The following is a 27,459-nucleotide window of genomic DNA, read 5'->3' as shown; positions in this document are numbered from 1 at the left end:
TCTGGGGAAAAAAGATATGACTGATGATCTATTGCTCTCTCTTTGGAAAAGGTCCAGATTGTAGAATAGGGCTAAAACGCCAGGAGAGMGCTTGCTGGGTAGAGGCAGGCTTACAATACTTGATTTTATCCATTCTCTGGGCAACACAGTTTCTTTAATTTGAGTTCGTGGAGAAGTCATTTTAGATCCTTGTTCAGCACAATTTAGTTGCTGTTTTTCTCCGTTTTCCTCATTTTTAGAAAGGTGAAGTGTGGTTCCCAAATTAAATCATTACTGTGATGGATTTCAGCCAAGGGATCCACAGTCCAAGCCGTAAGGCACAGGAAACATAAGCAAGAGTAAAACAATGGGTTTTTATTTTTTGTTTCATTTGGCAGGGTAAGGAGAGACATGGCGTTGAAAAATATATATTTTTGTACAACTGTAATGTATTCCAAACAATCATAAAGACTATTTTCTCTCTTTTCACTTTATTAAAAAAAAAAAAGAAAGAAACCACACCCAGCAATGTCAGAAATGTCAGCAATGCTAAATTTTCCCTAGTTCCATGTAAGGACCTGTGTTTGGGACTTTCAGAGATGCTTACGGTAGCCTCCCAAACGTTAGCTGCAGCGGGCTGATCCTTTACCCTTTCCCTGATGTACTTGTCCTGTGCTGATGCTACGAAGGCAAGGCTTTAAGCAGCTGGGCGCCAAGCCAGCTGCTTCTCCCAAACATCAGTGCGTTATATCCCAAATGTCAGCCCCTCACTTCAGTGACCTGGTGCCCTTTCTACAGCCAGGACAATTTTGCACAGCTCTGCCGAGGCCGCTCTGCATCCGCAGATGGGCTCTGCCGGGGGCCAAAGCTGTTACCACCACCTCCGTGCCAGCCCGTTTTCCCCCACCCCGGTGATCACCGAGACTCCCGTTTCTGCTCTCCGTCGAGCAAAGCGTGCCGGGAGCGTGCCGTCCTTCTGCCATTGCCACGGCCAGAGCCCGTGCCGGGGCTGGGGCCAGCCCTTGCTGTGCACTGCAAAGCGGGGCAGCCTGCGCCCGGAGCTGGGGCACATGAGCGCGGAGCCGCTTGCTGCTGACGTCTGCTGGTGCGGCTGCCTCCCTCGCCAGTCCACGTGCTGCCTGCTGGCCAGCTGAGACCAAACTGCTTTCCCAGCTGGGCAGTTAAAGCCAAGAGACGAAAAAATAAAAAAAAAAGTGGACTAATAATTAAAGATTACCCGTCCCTCCTAAACAGCACATTAAGCTGTGCCCTTACATAGAGAACAAATGTATCCGAGCAACAAAAACAAACAGCCAGAAACCCAGGCTCTTGGTATCCCCTTTCCAGCTCTTTAAATGGTGTTGTAAGTTTATATTGAAGTCATTTTGTTTCTAAGCACCCTGGTGTTTGGAAACAGCATGTCCGTCCCCAGATCAGCAAACCTCTGCTTGCAGGCATCGATCAGAAACCAGCCGGAGCCAACCGTTAGGTGAGACAGAGGCGGAGGCGTCTGCTGCAGCCTCGGTCCCCGGCGCTCGGTGTCACGGGGCCCCCAAGCTGCCTGCGAACCRCGTCGTGGCCTCTCTCCATGCTTCTTTCTGCCAGGGTCACTTCGTGAGAGGGCTCTGAACTGGCTGGATTTGGGGGCCAGGTTAGCTCACTCCTGCTAACACCTTTCCTGGGAGACCCTGCCAAAAGACAGGGCGCAGCGCTCTCGCCTGCTCCTTGGTGGAAGGATGCGGTCTGCCTGGCGATAGGGACCGGGCATCCCACACGTACAGCAAGAACCCCAGATACACCTTTGATACGCCTTGACCGACGCCGGGGTTTGACTCTGGAAGAGGGCGTACACAGCTTGCGGTGGAGCCACGTGCCCCCAYGCTCTGCTGATGGTCAGCGGTGCTCCTGCGACCAAGGGTGCGCCTGGGTATTGCAGGGAGCCCCTAGGGACTGGCTTGCGGAGGAGTTAATCCCTAGCTCATGGAGGCACGTCTAGCTCACGCGGCAGAAGCTTGCACTTTCTGGGAAAAAAGATCTTGGGTTCTAGTCAATACCTTCTTTTAAAACTTCATGGTCTCAAGAGAAACTTAAAATAATATAAAATGTCAGTGAAAGACCTTGTACCAGAGGCAAGAAAAATATATGGGAGAACCTTTGCCCTAATCAGTTCTCATTTCTTGAACTGTCTCGCAAAATTTCCGTTGGCCTAAACTTATATATTTTATCTTCCCCTCTTGAAAAATGGGAAAGTTCACAGACATTTTGGCGATAACCTATTTTTAGTTTATTCCATATTAGGGTGCAAAAATCTGACAATCAATAAGAACGCCAAAAATTCTTAATTGAAAATGTTAATTAAATTCTTGATCTTGACTAGTATGTGTATTCCAGGTTCTTTGCCATGGAAAGGAGACAGAAGTAGAAAGGCAGTAAAAACGGACACTGAAACTCTTTAGTTTGATGGAAAGCCTTCCACAAGTGGGAAACTGAAAACATCAGACTGTTTTGGAAGAGAGAAAGAAGAGGGGATGTGATAGAACTAATGATTATAAGGAAGCTAACCTAGGAATGAACCTGAAGTGCAAAACACTTAAAAAGATAAAAATGAAGTATCTGTAGACGGCATATTGACTTGCAAAAGGCCCTTGCAAAAGGCACTGCTGAAGTCAAATGCTTAGGAGGATTCAGAGCAGGACTGGGCTTTGATACTGAGTAACAGCAATAGCCAAAATTACATTAGACAGGATAAAAATCAAGGAGGGTATGTTCTCTCGTACCTCATGCAGGAAGTCAACCACCAGAGAGAAATTTCCCCAGTGGGAAGGTTAGGGGATAATTTGGGGCTCCAGGGTTTCCACAGCTTTATTTGAAAAAGTGGATGCTGCGAAGGGAGAAGGAAGGAGCTGGTAATGAGGAACCATCTCCTGAGTAGTGATGCTCGTTCCCATGTCCACCACCTTTTCCTCTCTCGGCTCTTTAAAGAGCAATGTGGCGGCCATTTTTCCCCTCAAGTCTGCCCGTATATGCTCGTGCTCCCGTAACATGCAGAAGATTAGGTCTGACTTGGACCCACAAAATTAGGAGTCATTCTGTTTGTATTGAAGGAAGGAGAAGAGGCACTGAAACCCCAAACCAGCAGGAAGCAGCAACTTCCCTCGCTCCGTTTGCCAGTGGTTCCGTTGCCAGACGATCAGAAATAAAACTGGTCACGCACACACACACATGCTGGTTTCCTTTCATCCTTTGTAAATTTATTTTTATTATTATTATTCTCCTCCTTTTAAGCATCCCTTTAAGGGTGAAATGAAATCCAACCATTTACAGAGAAAATGATTTCAGAATGTACATTTGATTTATCCTTACAAAAAAATCATTATTACTTGCTGTTTATAAATTACAGAGTTGAAAGGAGCTTTGCAGCCGCTTTCTTTTTTTTTTTTTTTTTTTTTGGGGGGGGGGGCAAGTCCACACATTCTTTTGCCAAAACAGGGTGTTTTGGGGCCACCCCAGGAGCAACACAACTAGTAGGACCAGGTGGACCCTAATCTAGGAAGTGCTGCTGGACCACCCCCGGGATGAAACTGCATCATCATCCTCACAGGAAGGAAAAAAACAGTGGTTTGAATTCTTAGTTTCAGAGTATTTCAGATCCCTTCTTAAGCCATTATGTGTAATCCCCAAAGCCTTAACTGTCAGTGTATTGCATTAGAAACACCTCTCCTTTCTCAATGCTGGATCTGAGCCCCTCCTGCCACCCTTTTACCTCCAGCTTCCTCTTGGTTTCCATATTAAGAGGGGTTTTGGGGGGGAACACAATGATGGAGGGATTCAGGATCCAGTCTCCCAGGCACTTCCTTCCTTTCTTGCCAAGGTTTGAGGTCAATGAAGCCAGGACAAGCCTTTCCTTCTCCCTTAACCACCAGTGTTCGCTAACAGGACCAGGGCTGACCCTGGACTAGTGTCTTCACAGTGCAGAGGCAGAGCAGCCATGGAGATTGCTGGCAGAAGCGGGGAGATGGGGACACAGCCTGGGGTGGTTGGGGAGGGGAAAAGACACTACTATTCCGCAAGGATACACCAAAAGAGAATAACCAGGGAAAAACTGATACCCGTTCTGTTCTGACACTCCTTCCCCCCTGACTCACACGTCACCTGGAAGCCGCAAGGTCCCCTTCGTTTACCCACTACAGAGACACAAAGAGTGGGGCAGTCTGAGCTGCACAACACCAAGCATCTCAGCAGGACACAGGGATCAGAGAAAGCAACAGCAAGGGTGGACTTGAGCATGTTGTCCTTTGTACCAACCACACAGGCACAAAACCACCTCATCTTTTCTGTCCAGCACTTTTGGGGCACCATATTACCCCCAGTCCTCTGGAGGGACAAAGACAGAAGACCTCCCTGTCCCCCCCCTGCTTTAGCAAACTCACCTGCTACAGGTCCACCAAAGCCCATGTCCTGCCCATGCATGGACACACAACCCTTGTTAGCAGGGAGGGAAGGAGAAGAGCCTCAGCAGTTGGAAAGGCAGGTGAGATAAGGCAGGCAGAGCAACAAAAGAGCGCAGGGCTCAGGGATGCCATGTGCTGCTGCTCCTGCTCTCCAGCCCTCCCTTGCACCACTTAATTTGAAGGTGAAAAGATTCCTGGGAACAAATGGCACAGAGCTGCCAAGCTGAACAGGACTTCAGGGAAAGGCTGACAGCCCTCTGCTAACTCCAGCCTGTCCACCGCTCCACTGGATGCCTTGCTCCAGGAGAGGCAGTCAGCGCTCAGCTGAGCAGCTCGTGGCTGAAAAACCCAAAGCGCAGCAGGCTCTTGAGATCTGATCCCAGCCCCACCCCGGAGGCAGGTTCGGGCTTTTTAATTCCTTTCCTTCTCAGACCTCAGTGCCTGGTTCAGACACGATCAAAGGGCCTCAACGCTCACCCCAAAGGGTTCAGTGTATGGAAATAAGGGTCAGAGTCCAATACAAACCTGCCTCCCTCCTTCGCATCTCTCACCACCCCATGCACCCACCCACTCTGGATTCCTTCCTGTGAAGGATGACTCTGACCTTGCTGCCTCTCCTCTGAGCACATACCATCAAGGTCCTGAGTTAAGCAGTGCATGCAAAGCCTGGACAGAGGGCAAGCCACCACCTTGGGAAATCAATGTGCAAAAGTCAGCTTACAAGTCCCGACTCTCCAAGGGTCAAGAAAGATTTTTAATGACAAGCACTCTAATTCCCTAAGGATAATAAACACAGGGTTAGCCAGACAAATTAGACAACAGAAACATTGACTGGTTTGGCCTTAAACCAAAAAATGTTTAAATGATTCTTGAGGGGAAAAAAAAAAGGAATGTACTTCATCTGTAAAGTCCCTTCCTTCCCCCACAACAGAAGCCTATTTTAAATTTAATTTCCTAAGAATAAGGAAGTGGGAAAGTCCAGGAGGGACACAGGGCCAGGCCATCACATAGAAGAGTCCCAATGCTGTTCTTACCCAGTTCCAGTGGGACCTTTTCTTCTTGCCTGGGGAGAGTAGGAGAAGGGAGAAGAAACTCAGAGGGGGAAGAGAACTATGGAGCAAATAAGGGAGGAGAGAGGAGGGAAAGGAACAGGCTGTGCTTGAGAAAGAGATACTGCAGCTGTGGGCTCAACTGACAGTCCTAAGAGGCAAGGGCCATAGTCCAGCGATGAAAACATGACTTGTAGCACACTAAAAATCCCCAAGGAAGCTCATGCATGGGAAGGGCTGGTATCAAGGGAGAGGTTGCTCCCAGCCATGTAGCTTCCTCCTTGAGGAGATTATGAGATGTGGCCCCAGCACACATGCACCTCAGCCCCTGCTTCTTGGGGCTGTGGTGCTCCTAAAGCACACTGATTTCTCTTTCTCTCCTGTCTTCAGCAAAGCCTGGCACAGGGCTTGCTGTGTTGTCATAAGGCAAAGCCAAAGGTCTGAGGGTAGGTCTCAGGCTCCCTTCCAACAGTAAAAATGAGGAATGGCTTCTTCAATCTATACTTCTCAAGTACCTTCTGCTGAATCCCTTGTGCTAACACATCGGACTCTCCTCCRGCCTCCCCTGGGGAAAGTACATTTCCCTTGAGCAACAGCCTCAATGCCCTGCTCTTGTCTCTCTTAATACAGGCATTTCCTTTCTCAGATGGGTCCTAATTTCTCCATAATCTCTCTATAATCAAGAACTCAATGTAGCAAGCCGGCACAAAGCCCCCATGACTGTGACCAGACACCTTCCTGGTGTGTCAGCAAGCCTGAACTCAGAAGAGCCACAGCTTCCCTTTGGGGAAAGAGCATTCTGGCTACTGGACCCTCTGCTCACTTCCCAAAAGGGCTTTTCTGCCTGTGGAGGGCATGCAGCAGAAGTGACAATAGTGATTAAAAAAAAGAAAAAGGGTCCTTCAGTTCTTTTAATCAGCTGTTATTGCATGTGAGATGTGGAAGGCGCTGAAATGAACTCGATCTCAGTTTGAGCAGAAATGAAGATGTTCATCTTGATTCTGTACCTCTAATTCCTGTCTCAGTCTTATAAGGGAATCAATTTTTTTTTTTTGTTGTTTTTCACATCTCTGGAGAGGAGAATAGGAGAGGGAGAGAGAGAGATACAGAAACATGAATGAGGCACAAGGGAGAGAATGGGCTGGACAACACAAGAATATGGAGCCCTGATGGAGTGAGTTAACAGCAATGGAAACCCTCCCGCTTCAGCACAGCTGGCCTGATGTCAGGGTCGTTCTTCCTTATGGCCATTTTCCTCCTCCTCCTCCTCCACATGATCCTCACGTCTCTGCTTGGAACATGACCCAGTCTTTCCATCGTAAAGCTAACAGAGCAAGCTCACCATGTTTTTCATCCTCTGCCCGCTACAGTCTGGGCTCTGGGCACCCTGTCAAGCCATCTGCTAAGGAAGGGAGGCAAGGGTGGAAGCAGGGATCTGCCTCCTCAATGAACTGATTCAATCTGGGACATGGACAAGCCAGATCCTGACTACCCATCACTGGCAAACTCTGAGCAGACACTCGCCAACCAGCTGCAACTAGTTTCATCCCCATTCCTCTCTCCTCTGCATGATCTCGTCTGCATGCCCCAGGCTGCAAGTGTGGGCTGCACATCCTCTCTGGATTGCTTGGACATCCTAAAACAGCCTCTTGGCCCCAGGGGAAGCCTGCTCATGGTCCCTTTTTCCACAAGCTCCTTCACACCCCAAGAGCAGACAGATGGGTCGTATGCCTTGACATGTTTGTGTCTCCCCACCACATCTGTTGGCTGACTCAGGGCTTAGCCTTTCTCCTCTTCCCTCCCATTTTTCCCATGGCAAGAAGGAATAGCCAGCATGTGTATCCTACCCCTGCCGTAGGCAGCAACCCTGCAACAGGCATAGCCTGCAGGGTTGCACACAGCCAGAGCCAGCATGCAACCATCCCACATGTGTAGCACTGGTTTGTGGAGCCAATGCTTTCTCCTATGCATTCCCTGAAACGTAATCCATGCCTAGATGGAGATCATAGCTTCCAGATCCCACCATGTTCTGACCTCTATGGAAACACACGCACCCAAGCCCAACTATGTCCCCTTCCCCCCACCCAGTACTGGTAACAAATGCCCACGTGCATACCAAAACCATGCATGTTAGCACTCATGCACACAGGAAACCATGCACTTGTAAACATACACTCCCACCATCTGATGAAGTCCTCTGCAGCTTATCCCTGCCTTGCAAAAAGCATGTATTGCAGGAAAGATGCTKCAGGTTCTGTGGGCTAAGCCAGTGCATTGTTGTGAGGGCATGAGTGAAAAAGAAGTTAAAAAAAAAAAAAAAACAGCTTTCTCCTCCACTTCCCCCATCTGCCTGCTCCATGACTGGTAGAGCATCAGGCCAAGACCTGGCCCAGGATAGATGTATTAGGTCTGTGGGAGGAGGCTGTGTATTGGGGAAAACACCTTGAAAGCAAAGGAGTTACCTTCCCCAAAATACTCTTTGAATATAGAGGTATACAAAAAATAAATGCATACTGAGATGCTTTTGCACATTCACACATCCAAAAAATGCCTGTGACACACATCTGCACACATGGCCACTCACATTGGTTTGTGCCTGCTGACTCACACGCTCACTGAATAGTCCAGGCTCACATCTGTGCTTGCTCCAATCCACAAAGGATGAGGGTGGACGGGAACAGCTGCCCTCTCTCCCCAGGGGATCTTCCCAACCTCCCACAGAGGAAAATCCACCAGCTGGCTGCAAAGATTCTCTTCAGCCAGCAGGAGAGGTTTAGGAGATGCAGTAAAGTCTTTATGCTACTCCCAGAGTAGGTCCCCAACTTCTCTCCTTCTATTGCCTGGGCCTCCCTTTATGCAACTCAGGAATTCTTGTCCCCAAGCATCACCCGGGGAGGAAGGGAAGAAGAGAAGAAAGGGCAGGTAGAGACTGCCGAGAAATGGTACACCCCACCGGGAATCAAAGAAAACAAAAAAAGAAAGGAACTGACAAAACACTTGACTCTTTCCCTTTGTTGTGAAGTTCCAATTTCCTATGCAAGCTCCAGTGGCCTCACCCAGCCCCTTCTGCTCTTCGGTACGGGTTCTCCAACAAGTAGTGGAACCGCTGGTAGTTCTTGAGCAGGTACTTTGGAGCGTACATCTGCTCCTTGGGGTCAGCGGGGGGATACTCCTGTGTAGTACCATCGAACCAGCCACCAGTCCGGATCAGCTCCCGAATATAATTGAGGTCTCGTTTATCCTCGTAGTCACCCCAGCGGGGGAAGTCCCCATTCTGGGCTGATACCAGTTTGAAGTAGATCCCCTCTGGCGTGAAACACCAGGAGCAGTGCCAGCCAGCAAAGTGGAGGGGGCTTCCCAGTGACCACTGCACCAGGATATGTCCTGTGCTATTCTCATACTGCCGGAAGCCAGGCATGGTGTAATACTCACGGCGCCGTAGACGGATCCCATCGGTGGCATAAACAGCCTGGAGCATCCCCATAGTGCAGCCTGAGACCACCTCCAAGGTGCCTGGTTGCTTCCAGAAGAAGCCGTAGAGTGACTTCCGCATGTGAAAGGCGAAAGGCTCTGTCCAGCCATCGTAGAGCTTGAGGAAGAGCACTCCATCGCGGGCTGGGATCTCATCAGCATCATCGATGATGAAGACATCATCCGGGCGCAGGTTGCGGAGGCGAGAGACGCCATCACGGGTGAGAAAGGTGCGCAGGTAATCATCAGCAATCCAGCCATCCTGGCGGCCGCCGGGGGGAAAATGGTCCAGGAAGACGTAGAGCACCTTGTGGCGGATGTAGTCGAAGGAGCCATTGAGGAGCATCTCGCGGAACTTGAGGGGCCGCGGCTCACCATAGGCTGTGAAGTTTGACTCACACACCACGAAGGCGTCCACCACATCTCCCAGCTCATGGAAGCGGACATCCAACAGGTCAAACTCATGGTTGACATTGATAGCATTGATGACCCGCCGGGGGATCTCACGTGGCACAAGGCGATCCTTGGTGGGCAGGTTGGAGTACTGGACTACAGTGGGGACCCCGCAGCTCGGGCCGTGCCAGCCTGGCAAGCACACACACTCTACCCATTTGCGTCGCTTGGTCCCACTGGCACTTAGCGGCTTGCGAGCGGGCCGCCCTGAGGCAACACCATCGGCTCGCTCCTCTGGCCGCCCTCCCACGGATGGCTTCTCCAACACCTTGGTGCCCGGTTTAAAGCAAACACCACCGGCTTTGGTACGGACAAAATATTCTGTTCTGTCTTCTGGCAGCACAAACTCAACTCTGTGCAGCTCTTCGCTGGCTCTGCTGGGAGGCAAGGGCTGGAGCAAGGGGGAGTGGGAGTACAGGGGTGTGCGGAGGAACTCTGTGCCCCCTGGCTCAGGGCTAACCTGAGGTGTGACAGGTGCATTGTTCCAAAAGAAGCTGGAGACGAGGTTGGGACTAAGTGAAGCTAGCTCCCGGGGGAAGGTGACATAGGAAAGGGCCTTGAGGAAGTGCAAGAAGGAGATGAGGCAGAGACCAGCCATGCAGAGAGTCAGAAAGAGCTTATGGCGTCTCATCTTCATCCTGTGGAAAAGCCATGAAAATAAAAGTCACATTCAGCAGCTACTGGGGTGCAAAAAATTACCACTGGTGGGAAGACAGGTTGGGAATGCCACAATCCTAGTCTGAGTTCAGGATGCATCCTTTGAGACTTGAGTCCAAGACAACTTCCCCCACCCTCTGCCATCTTCAACAGGCCTTCTGTCTTGGCTAGGTTACACTAAGATGAACCTCTTCTAGATCAGACAGTCTTTTAACCTCACAAAGAGGAGAAAGGCACTGGTGACAAGGTAGAAGGAAAGCAAATGCAGAAAAACAGGCATTCACAATCTAGTGAAATCACCACACTTGGCAGTGACAATAAATGCAGACCTCTTCAGGTCTTGTACCACTAGAGGCATGGGGGAAGATGAAGAGAGAGCAGAGAGCAAGAGGGATGAGAGGGAGTAGGGGTTCACAGCTGAAACAACTGAAAACATGACCAGTGTATGAGAGGACTTAGATTTTAAAGGACTGAGATCATTAGCCAGCCTCCCAGAACCTAGCAAGTACCTACATTTCCCAGATCTTTTCAGGGTTTACTCACAACACACACCCTAAAAARGCCCCTCACTCCCAGGAAAAGCTACCCGATTCTGTATGGGAACAGAAAAGAAAATTAAGTTTCTGTCTCTCTTACTCTCCTTCCCTCCTTCTGAAGTCCAGTATGTCTCCAGATGTTGCCCTTTGCTTTTTATTTTCTGTGAACCAGATGCTAAGCATTTTGCATCTGGACCAAGGTGGCTAAAATACACATCTAGCTATCTCTGCTGGTAATACTGTGCCATGGTGACAGACCCATGTCAGGCCAGCAAGAATCCAGCAGTGCTCAGCCCTTTTCTCCAAACAGTAAGAAATACAGCCTCCATCCCCTCTCTACACCACCTCCCCTCCTCCAGCCCATGCTGGGAGCGCAGTGCTGCTGTCAGGCAGAAAAGTGATTGAAGACTACAACCCAGAAAAAAAAAGACAGACAGACAGAAAGACAGAAGCTCTAACTTCAACCAATGCTTCACCAAGGAAAATAAGAAAAGGCATTTTGCTGTTTAAGGAAGGAGGGACTCCCTCTGCCAAAACCAGAAGGTTTGGGAGAAGGTAGGTGTTGGAACAGAGTCACATAAATGCCCTTTGCAACATGGAGGCTATATGTTCCCTCCCAGCAGCACGAAACCCTCTGTGCAAAGACATAGAGAGACCCCTTCTACCTCTGCAACTCAAACCTCAAAGCCCCCCGTAAGGAAGGAAGCATGCCCAAAACGCACCAGCCGGCCCACTTTGCCGTGCAGGCTGCCAAAGTGGGGTGGCTCGTCGGGGCCCCACCGCCACAGGTGCCACTTCTGCACACAGGATTCGGCTCCTCCTCCCTCTCTAAGGACCAAAGTTCTTGTACAGGACTGACCCATCCCACACAGTCATTAATAAAAACCTCCGTCGAACACAGGCATCAGGGTTAGGTGACACCTCCGTGGGAGGCAAACTCAGGTGAGGGACCATCCTGCCCAGAGAGACATGGRTAAGTGCAGACCACCCTGCATCGGGGCGAAATGCAAAGCCCTTTGCTGGGCTCTCCCTTTTTCCCCAGCTTGGCTCTGCTCAGGCTGACACGTGTCCCAGGGGTGGGATCGGAGGGAAGAAACCTCCAGCTTTCTCTTGCTGCTTCTGAGGGCAGTAAATGAAATATAACAAAGCATGTTTACTTATTAACTTGGAGAGACTTTAATACTAGAGTGAAAAGCCATAAAGTGCTTAGACAAAAGGTAACTGAGCAAAGAAAAACACATGTGGATCTTCAGAGAGGACTCTGTTAGAGCGACCGTCTCCATCTATACCGTACAACTCAAMAGCAGATATTTCTGGACACTTTGTGGTCCCCTTTCAGCAATACTGCTGTTCGCTGACACCGTCCCCCCATGCTGATGGCCTCTGGAGAACTTTCAAGGCTTCCTTCCCTTAAATCCCATTTCCAGCCCTAAGTTTTCCATCTCCCTGAACCAAACCTGTTGCACAGCAGGCACAAGCCGCTGCTTGTCCCATCTCCCAAACCAAAGCACCCGGCCATCCGTTCATTTGTCCCACACACACCGGGCAATGCAGTTCACGGGGACACGGCTCTGTGGTGGCCCTGACAAGGCCCTGAAGCTAACACGGATGAGCACCGCCTGGTGAAACGGTGCAGTTATGGGAAGACTTCAGCATGTAGCAATGAGGTTATTTTGCTTCAAAGGGGAGGATAGCAGCCTGAAGCTGGTGTAAAAGTTACAGCATTGCCACGGAAGAAAAAGGAGGGAGCAAGCCCATTTGTTAATGTTTATTGCGGGTTTTGATATCTTCAGTGCATCAGGAGTCCCTCAGACCTTTGAGACCTTGAGTTTACAATATGGAAACTGGCCAAATGGGATCGGCAGCACCAGAGGCATTTTGCAGGTGCTGGCAGGCACCTCRCGAGCACGCCACCGTGGCAGCTGGGCGCCCTGGCCTCGGGGGCCCGTGGCAGCACCAGTGGCCTCGCAGAGCCAGAGCAAATTGCTCCCGTCATGGCACCAGCGCCAGAGCTGCCGCCGAAGGCCTCATGACTCACAGCGTGCCCCCAAGACCTCCTTTCTGATGGGTTTGCGGGGAAAGCACTGGCAGGCCAGAGACCCCAACAAGGCGACCCGAATCCCCTTGGGCCGGCTTTGTGCGTCGCCCTCCTCCCGAGCTGCTGCAAACAGAGAGTCAGACTAAAAACGTCGCCAGGCCCAGCGCCCGCCGTCTTGTCAGCCCAGCCGGGCTGGGCAGGGGGAGGAAATGGCATCCCTCCTCCGGCAGTGCCCGGCAGCCGCCCAGGCCCACGCCTCCTGCACCCCGCCTGCCTCTCGCCCATCTGCCGCTGCGCYGCAGCCTGTCTCTGAGGAAGACGTCCCTGCGCTGGGCCAGCCATAAGGGCCAGGGTGTTTTGTTGAAAACCATAAAGGACATTCTGGGGTTCGCTGTAACATTTTCTTCATCGAGGCAAAACGAGACACTGCTGAAGACCTCCCCCCATCGTAGGCATCTCATTGTGTCCAGGGTAAAATGATTTTTTAAGGCTCCATTTATTGCTGGAGAAGTGAGGTTGCTTGCAGAGCGGAGGAGTAACCAGAGCCTCTTCCTTACATGTCACCGGTTTTGCTCTGTCCCTAGGTTTGGGGAAAGAGCACAAGGAAGCTGAAAAGACTAAATTAGTAGTGACTTGCTGTTAGGAGAAAACATCCTTCACTGGTAAATTACTAWGCAGTTATCTCCTATCAGGTGTCTTGTGCTTTCTCTGAGGCATCACCTCCAGACACCAGGTCTTTATCAAATGCAAAGTCCTCGGTCAGATGGAGACCCAGCCTGCTCTGCTAAGGCAGTCCCACCAGCTGCCAGGCAATGCTGGTTTCATTCCAGTTCCTGCACCATATATACATGTGTATTGCAGCCAGCCTCCCCTGCGTCAGCCCAGTTCAGAGGACAAGAACTGAAGGAGTCACACAACCAAGGCAGATCTCCATCTTCTTCCCAGATGGCTGAGATGCTCTGCATGTCTTGTGAAATTCCCAGACAAAGGTCATAACTCTTGACATTTAACAGACTGCTTCRCTTTCTGGGATCTGGCATGCCATGTCAACATAGCAGGACACATGGTTTTAGGAAGTAAAGCATATTTTCCTCACTTGACATTTGTATACATCAATATCTGTCAGGCACAGCACACGGCTCTGCAGCTCTTCACCCACCGGCACAACTCAGCCCTTGCATGACTGTGTTGCCTCCCTGTTATCACGGCCTGCGACTGGGAGAGCTGGGCTGGTGCACACAGCTCTCCTCTGCAGCTCTGCCAAAACAAGCTGGCCCTGCAGTACCCTCTGCTGTTGCGCTACTGATATTTCCCAGGAAGCAATTTTTGCTGCCTTTGTGAGGGAATGGGAAGATGAACCCATTTCCTATCCCCTCCTAAAAGGAGGCAAGTAAAGACTAGAACTGTGTCCCCTTCAAATCCTCTTCCCCAGAGCCACCTCCATTCTCCCATACCAGAGATTCCTCTGTCAGTGAGGAAGTGAGCTCATCCACCCTTGGGTGGGCTGAGATGCTAAAAACCATCAGTCACGTATCCCTTCCCATATCCTGTGATCAGCACTACAGTGAAAGATACATCTTTGAGTGATAGCTAATTGGAGACAAAGGCCAGCAGGGGAGGAAGACATTATTACCCAGCTTCCCCATCCAAAGCATTTATGTATGGTAGAAATTAGAAAGGAGGTACCAGTCAGGAAGACATCTCAGCTTGTCATAAAGGATCCCAGCTGCTCTGTCACAAAGCAGCCATCAGCTACCAGGAACACAGAAAACAGAAGAGATGCTTCCCTTCTGACAGTTTTGAGTGAGGAGGGGAAAAAAAAAAGTCAACTTGATCTCAGAGAGAGAGATCAGTTGCTGTCAATTTAAAAACAACRACAAAAAAAAACAGCTTTAATGTTCAAGTAGAGGAAAAGGCCGAGAAGAGTATGGACAGTGAGCCCCATTAAGACAAAGTACTTTAGAGAACATGCAGTTATGCAGCAAGAGAAGCTGAAAGSTTCTTTTTTTAAGGGCCCACACTGATATTTCCTTGCTTGAAGTGGTAAGTCTCTACCATGCAGGGGAATGGCTTTCAGAGAAGGAGGAAAGATAGGGGTGGTGTGCATAATAGTTACTCTCAGGCACCTGTTACAGTTTTACTTTGCCATTATCTCAAGTGACCTGCTGATTTATACCATCCTGAAATCATATCCTGATTTCAAGGAGCCAGAGAGAAAGATATGCACAACTAAGAGCTGGCAATTCACCAGTCCTAATGTTCTCTTCTGGAGGATGCTGGCAAGAGGCCACGCAATGGGCTGTTGGATGCACGACACCCCAGCCTCTGGCACATTAGGGCTCATGACTCGAGACTCTCTCTGTTTCTCCTGTGGTTACACAAGAAAGACTGCTGTAGAGGACAAGTCAGAGCAGACACTTTGTTTTTCTTCCCCCATATAGAGATACTCATCTCCTATGCCTCAAGTTATCCCTTGAACATCCATGCAGTAACGTATTTGCCCATCACTTAGACACTTCAGCACAAAGCGACAATTCAAATTAGAATTGCTTTCATGTGGCACAACAAAATGCAACATAACTTCCATCCCCCATTCCACGCTGAGGGCCAAACTCACTCTCCACTCTGGTTGGAGATAAATGTGAACGGGCTCTATGCTTCTGAAGTACTGTATCTACCTGTCATTCACAGGGCACAGGAATAACAACACACACTGGAGCTACAGTACCTCAAAACACTCTAAAATCTCAAATTACTTTTGTCCTGCAAACATCCATGGGATGTAAGGAGAAACTATAAAACTACTATTTGTCTACAGCTGAAATGTAACTAGCTCAGGGACAGCAAGACTCTGCTTTGCTTTAGGATAGGAAGAGAAGCATATCCTACAAAGCTGGACAGCAGGGAAAGTAGAGAGAAGCATTACATACCAGACAGTAGCTAGGACTAAGCATTTCTGTCTTACGTGAAAGATGCCATGGTATTTTCAGAGACTGCAAGCAATGAGGACATTAGCAGGAAGTTCTGATGGGGTCACAATACAAGGTGGTTTGAATGCAGGTCGGTCCATATTGCTTTCCATTCACATTTCAGGAAGGGAATTCAACATCCTTCCATGACCTTCGTTAAGAGCTATTGCCCACAGCACTAATGCAGAACAGTAATACCTCATGCTTTGCATTTCCTTTGCATCTTTGAGGCAACTGACCACAAGGTGCCACTGACTCACTGCCAGCCCAACTAGCTGGAGCAAAACCATCCAGCACAGTTACTCTTCAAGAGGACCTAGGTCAGGCAAAGGGAAAACYAGGCTCTATCCTAAGCATCTTCCCTCCCTTTCAACAGTAAGGTGAGGCAACCTGAAAAAGGCAGGAGACATGAGGTCACCGCTCTCAACAGCACATGACCATTGCATCCATTTGACTTCCAGATCTGGTATCTACACACCATCAATGGGTGACATCAAGCCAGGAAAAAACCTGGAGAGAGAAAAAACAGCTGAAGAGTGAATCTACACAAGGCTAAGACAAGGCTGGCCAGGGAAGAGTGAGAGTGCAACTGAGAAACCAAGATGTTGCCTTTCCCTTTCCACTGAAGGCAGACACATGATGCACATCAAGTCAACCATAAGCCTCAGGTTTGTGTTCAAGGCCTTGTTAAGCCTCAAGTGACAGGTACAATTTATGGTGGAAAAGAAAAAAGGTGTTTCCTCTCCTATGCACTCTTGTAGGAAACCTCTAGACACAACAGTCCCTGTGCAGCATTCTCCAAGCCAGCAGCTACCGTCTGCTGTATATAGAAACTAAGATGGATGCAATGCAGAGACTCCAGCTTTTTCAGTATTGTGGCTGCCCATCTCCCCAAAGCAAAGGATTCCCAGAGGCACAGTACCTTTGGACTCCACACCTTCCATGGGCTTTCACTGTTTCTACTGTCCTGCTCTTTGGTGGTCTAAGTCTGGGTTATTTCAGGTGTCTCGCGTCCAACCACAGCAAGATAGCTGCACACCCTGGGACAAAGCAGCTCTCAACCCTTAGTACAGGGCACACAGGACATGGAGATAAAGCAGTCTTCATTGACAGGATTTTGGCTCAAGACTGCTCTTCCAGAAGTCACCAGAATAACCCAGCATCTGAACACCTTCAGAGTCCATTATAGAACCCTTCACTTGAACAGATTGTTCTTACTGTAACTACCATAATACTAATAGCAGCATAATTATATAATTCTCCAGCCCCCGGTTTAAAAGAAGATCTGCTCAGAGAAGAGTAGAAAACTCTACTGAAATCCAATAATGGGCTATGAGACACCAATTTAATTTTATCTGAGAAGTACTTGGACATCACAAGGGTACAGTAGTACACGCTAAACAAAACTTAAAGCTGGATTTCTAACTTCACTATAATCTTCTGAACATTCCTCTTAGCATCCTTCAGCTGTACTGGACTTCCTTGCAGCTCTCCTCTCCCCAGATAAAACCAGACTCACCAAAGGAATTTTCATGGTTCCGAGATGCCTCAGCACACTCTGATCCTTCAGATGCTCTCAGAAACCATAATTTAAACTTCTCAGCACTACTAGGCTAAGCACTCTTTCCACTAAAGGAAAAGTAGCACTCCTCCTATCCTCTTTTCTCCACTTACACCTGACATCCTGGAAAGACTCTTCCTCARTCCTGTTTACTGCCTTCTCATAACATCCAGTTCCCTGAAGATGGTTGTGATGGCCCTGGAGATTATGTCATCACTTGGCCCACACATCAGTCCTCTCAGGACATCAGAGTGAGCTGAGACATTGCTCATGGCGCTCTGCCGTACACACATACACATATTAAGGATGCAAGACCTTTCTCCCAGCCAAACACAGTATTACTGCTGCTCACTGCTTCAAATGTGCAGCGGTTACAGCAATGCAAAACAGAGTTTGCTAGTTCTTTTGCTTTGACTTYGGTGTCATACAGGGAAGGAACACTTCATCGTGAGACAATGAATAGGAAAGGAAACAGGGTCAAAAATATGCAAAAACAACTTATGTTCTTAGACAGGCCATAGGGTAATCAAAGAAGTATGTGAGAACTCCCAGATAGTTTGTGTCTTACAGAGAAGAACAGGACAAAATCATTTTTTTCTGAGCGTAAAAGAAAATCATGCCTTAAGAGACTCAAGTGAGGTGTGTGGTAACACAGGCTGTGTGGTTTCATAGGTTCTCTTCTCTCACTCACCCCTTTCACAGCTCACCACCCCTCAGCTGTGTCAGTACAATTGCATGAAAGTCTGAGTTGTAAACCCAAATCAGCAGCAGATCTAACTGGATTAAAAATAAACTTCAATAAAAGTGCCTAGGGATGGGAACAAGTGGTTGACTGGCAGAAATTTCCTAAACTGACTTCACCAGTTCAGTTCTTACCGAAACTGAGGTATCGTGTAACTACATCCTCAGGCACTCAAAACTCAGGGACATTTTTTAATATGGTTGATCTAACCAAATCTCCAGTGAGGCTCCCATTCAACTACCATGACTTAGCTAGCTCCTCCTGGCAAGCAACAGGGAAGGAGCATGTCTCAAGGAAGGATCTGGAAGAAGCAACAGCAGATAATGGCTTTCAATGCAGACCCTGCCAGGTGATCCATGCATGCTGAAGAATGCAAATCAAGCATCCTAAGAACAGCAGCAAAATGGGCAGCCAAAATTGTACTCACTGCTGAGGGCCCCTGGGTGAGGAGTGCAGGGTAGACGTGCACCAGATCGTGCACATAAAGCCTGTACAAATGAGCAAAGGAAAGCAGAAGAAATCCCAGGGACTCCCAGCAACAGTGAAGCTCTGGGARGTGCAGGTTCAACAGCCCAGAAGGTGCGGTGGATGTCCCAAAGGCCAGAGAAAGGCAATTAAAGAAGGAGCAAGGCAAGAAGCGATGCCATGGTGATGGGTAGAGCGCAGCAGCCCACGCAGGCAGGCAGAAACCACATTGCCCCCAGCTATTTTTGAAGCGGGTGGCAGTTGTTTGCACATCCCTGGGATAAAAAGCTCTCCAAGCTGGATAGAGGAGGGGAGTAATTAAACCTCAGAAAGACAATAAATAAAGAGAGGCCACGGAATAAAAGGCAATAACAGCAAGATCCTAGCGGCCACGGAGAAGAGCTGTCCCTCCATCCCCGCCCTCTTTCCTCCCCCATCCATCACCAACCACTTGGGGCTTGGCAGTGCACTCACTTTCCCACAGTAGCCGATCTATTACTGTTTGGAAGAGCGTTCCCAGCCTCTTCTTTCCCCTCCTCCCTCCTTTTAGGCCACAGGGGTCCTGCCTGGCAGCTCCCGGATCCCCCTCTTCCCTGAATGTCTGGTGACCAGCCAATCTCATGCAAACAGCATTAACCCCTATTCGCCAGGAACAGCCAGAGAAACCTGACTCCATGCTGAGAGGTTTCTCTAGGGTGTCTCTCCCTCCTTCTCTCCTCTCCTCTCCACCCCCAATTCTTTCCCCCCCTTCTCGCCTCTCCTTCCCTTTCCTTTTATTTCTCAAAAACGAACTCCAGCACTGGGAATGTTGCGTCTTTCCAAGAATGTTACACAAACCCTTGGGAATTTCTCTTGGACCAAGAACAGACCCTTATTTATTTGTCTCTTCTGCCTTTGTTCTTCACTTCCTCTTTCAAGACTTAGGCAAGACCTAGACACAGTGCCGCCTGGACCCCCCACTGCCACTTCACTTTGTTATTATTTTCGGAAAGAAAGCGCTGATAGGCAGAGAGCTCTTCAGTGCCTTGCCCCAAGGCAGAAGTGAATCAGCGCAGACTCCCACCTCTGGGGTGGACAAAGGGCATGGGCTCAGGGCTCTGCAGAGCTCAGCTCGCTGTGGCTTGCAGAGACAAACCCCTGTTTATGTAATCCTTCTGATTGCAGTATCACAGCCCCTTGGATTAAATCCACACGAATCAAATCTTCAGTAACCGCTCTATGCCAGTAACAGGCATATGGTACTGTGAAAAGGGGCAGTTTCCCAGAATGAAATCAAAAGCCTCCTAATGCACTTAACTCAGGGTCACATAAATCTCTCTTCTGCCTCCCACAGACGGCTGGATCCTGTTTACAGGCGTTGCAGCAGGCCTGGGTCTCAACAATATGTTTACTTCTTCTGTACACACATTCCCTTTCACTAAGCAAAGCAGTACCCTGATCTCCAGATTAAACCGAGTGGAGAGGACCGTGGGAGGTCTACGTTCCCATTAAAGTCACACATCATTCACGTCGCCAGAGAGCTCCCTGCTGAACCCAGGGCTGACATGGCCAAAGAGGGGGAAAGGCCAGACCTGGAGCCACAGCAGCAGGCAGCAGAGAGGAGCCATACCTGCCCCAAGCCCTGAGACYGGGTCCCCGAGTAACGGTAGGGAAAGAGGGAAAGAGTTTGTCTTCATCCGGTGAGATCAAATGCCATCCTGGACATCACACAGACTTTGGTACCATTCCTCTCCCCACTCTTCCCTAAGATCACTTTATTTCTTGGGAAGGATGAGGAGGAATTTTTTATTTATGTAGTTGCTGACTTCCACGACAGGAGGTAAAAACCACTTGGTTCAAGAATTGGTTTTGTTTCAGGCTGAAAACCAGGCCAGGACCAGGTAGGAGAGCACTGCTTGTCAGAGGGACCTGTGGTGATTACCCAGCTAACTCTGCCAGATCTTCCTAAACACAAAAGCCACAAACTAACACAGTGCAGCTGAGAGCAGGGAAACCCAGCATTTCAGCTCAACAGTACAGTGGATAGATAGAGAGTGGTTTACGGTCACAATGGCTTGATTACAGTCCAAGTTCCTTTTGCTTTCCACCCCCTCGACCCTTTCCCTCCCCTTTCAGGTCTTCAACAGCACAAACACATTTATCTTGAACTCTGYTTCTGAGAAATCAGCTGCCACAGCCACGCCAGAAAGGAAGGAGAGGAGGAAGACAATAAAAGCTAATGCATAAACACACCATTAGAATTAGTGGTGCACCGGAAGGGTGTGCAATACATTGGGAGCCACAGCTGTGTTTCAGTTGCCAAGACCACCTGAGCAAGAGTGGGACAGCCCAACTGTGTGGTGCAGCAATCTGCCACAGCAAGGCAGAGGGGATGAGCCATATACAGCATTGAGGTGGGCAYTCAGCCCTCCTGGCTCATCGTCATGACACTCATCTGCTGAAAGAACCTGTGAAAACTGTCCCAGCCTCCCTCTGCCCTCAACTGGTTGCTGTTTAGGGTTTAATAACTGGGAAATGATGGGAACTTCAGCTATGCAGTTCACATGGGTTGCTGATAACCACATGAGCTTTCAGGTCTTCAGGTCCCAATGATCTCTTATAAAATCTGATGTACTGTGTCATGCCACAGCTAAAAATCACTTTGATAGGACAAGATGGGCTTTCCAAACATGCTCTCAAGCACCTGAATATTTTAGAGAGCAGTCCTGAAGATCCCTGCCCCAGATCCACGGCACGGCACTGTAATTGAGTCAGGGACCAAATTCAAGCCCCAGATTCACTCTTTCATACTTGATGCCATCTCTTTACTGCAAAGAGATGTCTCCGCACTCAGGAACCTCCTGCACAGTCCCGAGTCACAGAGATGCTCTGCAGTACCATACATCTGAATGATGCAGAAGCCAGAACCAAATTTGCTCAACAGAAGTTTCTTCAGGGCAGTTCAGCTGCATAAATGCATACGGAAGCAAACAGGGGCAGAAAGGAAACCCACAGCACTTCCTCTATGCTAAGTGATAGACTCTGGATGCCTGACAGAAACTCCCTTTCCCTCCCCCCAGTGCTCACGGGAAGCGGGAAGACTCTGTTCTGAGCACAACTGCACTATAAATAATTCAAGAGACTGCTAAATTATGCACAAGCAATCCCATCGTCCCCCTGGCCAGGCTGAATGCAGGTGTGGTCAACCCTAGCTCCAAAAGTTGCTGCTAAATAGGGAATTTGAGGCCACAGAGGCTCTGTGCCAATAGCACATATCTGACAGCACAACGGCCACTTGCAAACAGTCAGGCCTGCAGCAAACACCAGCGCAGCAGAAGGTGTTTGGGGACAAAGGGCTCAAGGGGAAACAATAATTCCTTTAACCCACCTGTTCTCCAGAGACCTCGCATAGTCCCAGGAGAAAAGTGGRAAATCGCATCCCCTCCAAGCTAGGTTTCTTGGTGCCTCTTGTCTCTACCCGTTGTGCCCCTACATAAGCAGGGAGGGGGCACAGGCATTAGCACAGCAAAGCGAAGACGAGAGGGGGCTGTTGGGGCAGGAGGGAAGGAGAAAAGGGAAACGAAAATAGCCTAGAGTCAGCAAAGAGGCAACCATTTTTCTAACACCAGTAACATATGGAGGAGGCTGAGCTAAAAGCAGACGGCATACCTGGCTGCTTTTTTACCCCACTCAAACAGCCTTCAGGAAACGCTGCCTCCCTGAATACCGGGGTGAGAGAGGTTTCCCATAGCAATGGTGTCAATAAATAATTGTGCGCAATGCGTGCTGATCACTCCAGGGCACCGTGTTCCCGATTTACCCTGCGCTCGGCTCTGCCTCAAAGCCGGCCGTCGCGCTACCAGCTCCACGAAGAGAAGACTTGCTTTCGGCCCCTGCACCGGCAAACCCTTCCAAAGCCCTACCTTTTCTGGCTCCCACAGGCTCCCACATCTGTCCGCGCCCAACATGTTCAGCCTGCACAGGCCTCCATCCTCCTCCTTTTACCTGTCACCCAGCTAGAAGCGATCGTGCCAAAGGAGGAGGAATCGAAAGCGCTGCCGGAGCCCTCTCTTCAGCCTCAGCACAACCAGTTTAAGATCTCTGGGCTCTAGCTTACCTTCCCCTTCTTTCTTAAAGGGCTCAGCATCTAGGAGAGAGGCTCCCTTTCATGTCTCTCACTTTGCCACGCTGTCTCTTTTGCTTTCTGTTCAATCCTGGTATCTGAATGCTGAAACAGAGGATCCGAACGCAGATAAAGTCAGCATAGTGGCTACCTGCGTTTAGATCACAGATTTCACAGTTGCTGAAGACGTTATGCAGTGGGTCTAATTTGCATTATTCTCTCGGTACGCTTCAAACTGGCTTGCTGCGGCTTTGGTAAGATGCAAAAACACACACAGCAATACCCCAAGAAAAAAAAACATACCAAAGCCCTAAAGAGATGACAAAGTCTGATTCTGCTCACTAACCCTAGCCCAATCCATAAGGATTTACACACTGAGGAAAAATGGCACTCCAAGGGACAGGCAGCAGGGAGCTGGGATTACAGATTAGACAACGGATCAAGAAGGAGGTGGTAACTGTGGTGAAAAGGGCAGCAGGATCCAAGCAGCAACCAGAAAGTTATTGACAACCCCAAGCTCTGCATCAGCCCAGCCTGCAGGAGTTTTGGGGGATTTCCAAAACAGCCACAGGTAAGTCTTGCGCTCCTTTGTTTGCTCTCCTACTGAGCCTCTGCATGTGCCACTTTGTGCGCGCCACAGCCTTGCTCCATGCTGCCGGCTCTCTGGATGCAAGATGGGAGTAACACTTTTCTACCTCCAGGTAAGGGGCTTGCTTAATTAAGAAAAGCTCAACAGGTTGCTTCGAAGCCCTTTCATGTGAACCTTGTCATAAAAACACAATACATTGAGATGATCCTCAGAAAGAGGATCTAGGTGTTTCCCCCACTGTCTGTCTCTCCTTCTGGACAGTCTTATCTACCTCTCCCACTGCTTGCAACTTCTACTTTACCAGCGGAAAGAGCCTGCTGGCAGAGCTCGATTTGGTCATACACCACAACCACAGTCGAGATCTGCAAAAAGCCTATTCAGATAGACACGAGCCTGGGTACTTCCTTAGCCACTGCCAGCTGGGGAAACAGAAAACGTGCTAACTGAGCCGATCAAGCTGCCTAGTCAATGAGAGGAGTTTATCTTCATATGAAAGGCCTAGGCCCCCACAGCAAGCAGCTCAGGTAACTACTACTATCCTAAAGCAGAGGATAATCACTTTCTAAGTCGTGGCTCAAGAACAAGCCCTTGCTTTTTGTAAGGTGGCCGGTTCCCTTTGTGCTATTTATTCCCTCGGCCTGCCTGATGAGAGCTTGGATCAGCTCTACCAGGCAAGTTTCTGAGCACAAAAATTTACCCACTTTGCTTCAGGTATTCAGAGGTTTGGAGAGCAGGAGGTACCTGTTGTGCTTCAGGAGCAGCTTGAGGGAAGCAGAGGGTTTGCACTGCAGGGAGCACAATGCAGTCAGAAGAGGAAGGTAAAGAAATCATGATCCTGTCTTCCYGAGAGGTGCAACCAGAGCCCATTTCATAGGGATACAGGATGAGCTCTTGAGCATCCTTCGCCACAGCCCYAATACACAGCATCTCCTTCTACCTCCCTGGGAGGAGGGGGGATCTCCACGGCTCTGTGATTGCAACTCTACCCTGGTCTCTGGCACCTGGGACAAGCTTCTAGTCCAGGCACATCACGTGGCATTGCTCCTGCAGCACAGCCTGACCTGCACAGCCCAGCCCTGGCCACACACTCCCCTAACTTCCTCAAAGCACCCCACAGCTGACCCAGAGCACTGCCTACAGCTCCAGACTTAGCCCCTCCATCCCTGGGGAATGCCAGGCTTTCCTAGGACGCACCCCTGCTCCCTTGCACTGTGTTGCCCGATGCCTCTACCTTCCCCAAATTTCAGATCCCACTGTTATGCTGCACCATAGTACCACAAGATGCCATCCCRTCATCAGAACAAATGTAACGTGGCCTGGCTTTTTGTTGCAGAARTGAAGGATGGCAGTGATGGAAGGGAAAAGCAGGTGGGGACAACTAGCCACACTCTTCTCCTACCCCTACAGTCAGGCCTGATATATGAACCAGCCCTCTGAGGCACCTTACATCGACCTAAAGATGCAAAGACACCTCTTGTGCCAGTCAGTACCCCCTCTGCCATCCTCTCTGCCGGAGTTATTGTCAGCTGTACCAGCCTTCGTTAGCACCACCTCCTCCAGCTACATCCCACTGATTGGGTCACAGATTCCAACAATGTACAAAGGGCTCATTTTAGAGCAAGTAACCCCACCTAAAACCTAATCAGCCTCTAGGAATGAATGCTGGCCCAGCTAACCCATTCTATCCATCACCAAATTTTCCCTCTTCCTTCTTCTACCTTTATGAACCAATGTATGGGAGACAGGAAAAAAAAAAAAACAAAAAAACCCCCCCACCAGTCTGTGATAGCAGGTGTACCTTAAAGATGCTATTCTCAAGATAAGGGGAAACCTAGACACAGCAAGCTGAAAATTCAGATATAAACCCTGCCATAAGACAGAGTTTATCTCTGCTTGCTGACAGGTTAAAGCAAGGAAGGGACAGTAGGAGAAACTTGCCTGTACTCGGGTGTCCCTCATTTACCATACATGCACAGTAACATCTATGGCATTGTCCTGAACAACTCCTGTACACATGACTGCTTATACACACCAATTTTTTTGCAGGCATAAACCCTACAGAAGCACATATGCTCTGTTGTAATCGTATTCAGCAGTACCTGTATGCATTACTACATGCACCTAGTCTTTGCAAATACCTGCATTTGTCACACAAACATCCCTTAAATACATGCAATATGTGTGTTACACCAATCTGGCAGGCCACAAAGTCACACTCTACATAACCAATTGTGCGTGGGAGAGGAAGGAGAAGGATAAACATGAGAAGTATGGGAAATACATGAGCACGCAAACTTCATGCACACATTCCCCAGGCAAACATACTGAGTGTATCTGCACTTACCACAGTGTGTCTGGTCTACGTTAGGCAGACTCTGCAGCTGCAGGGTAGACCCAGCAACCCTTCAAACTCGCTATCCCTCTCTCGTGTCAGGAACAAGTGCTCTCGATAAATGTTTACAGTTGTGGGCCTGTCCTGAAGCTAACATTGCCATGCAAATACACACACTATTTTCCACCTCCACTTCTTAACCTCTTTGGTAAGGCAAACTCTTTCTTTCTGCAATGTTACTGACACTTGCAGTGAGGGAGGCCACAGCTCAGCCCCTGAAACCAGTTTGGAAATGGTTCCCCATACTCCAGGCACCACCGRCAAAGGCAGGCACCAACAGCACTACCAGCCAAAGGCATGCAGGCAGGCATGAAAGGCAACAGCTGAGCCACCACATTAGGAGCGGGGCAAGAAAACTCACCTGAAGCTAGTCAGAATCCCTCCCCTCTCCCAGGGGTATAATTGCCATTTCCAAGGCATTAATAAACTAGCTATGCAGGTATAACTGAGTGTCCTCACAGGGAGGGAATGTTATACCTTGCAGTGGATTTCTTACCACTACTGCAAAATCCCCTGAGGGTGGAGAAGGGCTATAAATCTTAGAGGGACCTTTGTGACATGCAGCGTCACAGCTTTGCTCCTGCTCTGCAGTTTGCAACAGCTTTCATTCAAAGCCTGCCTGATATTGCTACAGGGAGGCAGGAGGCTCCCCAGGAATAGCTCACAGGACTGCTCTTCTCCTATTGCAGCTTGGAGGATGTGCTCCTGGCATTGCTGCTGAGGCTGAAAGAGAGCGCAGGTGCTACGGCTGTGTTTTGGGGAGCACTGGAAACTGGAAGTGCACCAGGGAGTGGGGATTTGGGTTTTCCCTCTCCTCTGAGATGGCTCTCAGCTGTCTGAGGCTCAAGTAATGGCAGGTCCTGCTTGATTTCAGCTCTTCCCAGAGTAGCTGGCAGCAACTCAAGCTTCAGCAACAGGGACTKGAAGTGACTTGTAAGTCATGGGCTTCAGCTGGACTTGAATACCACTTTTGAGGGTGTGATCTACTGACCATGAGACCCACTCTTTGGGGAAGGGGCCTGAAAAGGCCCTGGTGACTTGCATCCTGCTGGGGAGGGGGGGATAGGTGTAGGTGGGAATTTGAAATTCATTTTGCACAGGGCTGGGGGTTCCTGGTGACTCAAGTCATAGTTGTTAGCGGTGGTGCCACCAAGTGTTTTCACTGGCTTGAACTTCCCACTCAAGGGGAGGGATCTGGTGTTAACTAGAGGGCCATCCTCTGGGAGGGGAGGTACTCAGCACCCACACTGTCCTGCCTCTGTGCATGCATGTGGTGGAGAAGGGGACCCATCTCTTCTGACCTAAGCTCTGTCCCAGGGTGGAGGAGAGGGGTGCAGGATTCCAGCTTCTGCTCTGGGAAATGGGGGAGGACTCGGCTTGCAGAAACCCCTTGAGGAAAGCCACGGACTGAGGCAGCGGAGAGGTGCCTCTCGCCATCCTGCTCCCTCCCTTGCTGAGCTGCCTGAGCAAGTCTCAAGCTACAGCAGATGCTGCCTTCCCCATCACCTTTGTCACCCTCACCCAGGGAAGCAAAAATCTCACAAGGACAGAGATGCACAAGCCTGTGCTGCTTCAGAACAAATACATGGTTATTTCCAGCCCACAAACCCCCTGGCAGCCCTGCAGAAGTGGGGAGAGCTTCAGCACCTGCAACCCTTTGCGGCCAGCCCTCAAGGGGGGATTGGAGCAATCTGATGGGGGGGGGGGGAAGAAGAGGAGATGATGATGATCATACACACACACAAGCACATATTTGTATGTATGTTTTCCCTCCCACGCACGCGCTCCTGTTACTCCTTCTTGCTTGCTGCAGGCTTGGCACGCATCCCCAGCCCGTGCCCTGTGAGCATGGGCAGCAGATGGGCCTTCGCTGCGGCGCTCGGGCTGAGAGGGTGCCTCCATCCCTGGCGAGCCCGCATTTGCGGCCAGGGGGCTCGCAGCATCGCCTGCTTCCTCCCCATCACCGATGCTCCCTAGCAGGGGATGCCGGGATTATGGGGGGGGG

General features: G+C 49.6%; 1 protein-coding gene across 1 annotated transcript; it reads right to left on the bottom strand.

The window, feature by feature from the left end:
- Window positions 1-1,306: 1,306 nt before the first annotated feature.
- On the bottom strand, window positions 1,307-22,627 carry MGAT3 (mannosyl (beta-1,4-)-glycoprotein beta-1,4-N-acetylglucosaminyltransferase). Its single transcript, XM_026065033.1, has 2 exons — window positions 22,468-22,627; window positions 1,307-10,041 (listed from the first exon to the last, which is right to left on the bottom strand). Exon 2 carries the CDS (start codon window positions 10,038-10,040, stop codon window positions 8,532-8,534), a length of 1,509 nt encoding a protein of 502 aa, XP_025920818.1. The 5' UTR covers window position 10,041; window positions 22,468-22,627; the 3' UTR covers window positions 1,307-8,531.
- Window positions 22,628-27,459: the final 4,832 nt, after the last annotated feature.

This window comes from Apteryx rowi, unplaced genomic scaffold (assembly GCF_003343035.1).
Source record: "Apteryx rowi isolate R43461 unplaced genomic scaffold, aptRow1 scaffold_223, whole genome shotgun sequence".
Taxonomy (NCBI): Eukaryota; Metazoa; Chordata; class Aves; order Apterygiformes; family Apterygidae; genus Apteryx; species Apteryx rowi.
The sequence above is the reverse complement of the archived record's forward strand: the minus strand, read 5'-3'. Positions and strand labels throughout refer to the sequence as shown.

Bases quoted from the DNA above. Each gene is read 5' to 3' on its own strand.
- MGAT3 (XM_026065033.1), bottom strand. From the start codon at position 10,040: ATGAAGATGAGACGCCATAAGCTCTTTCTGACTCTCTGCATGGCTGGT.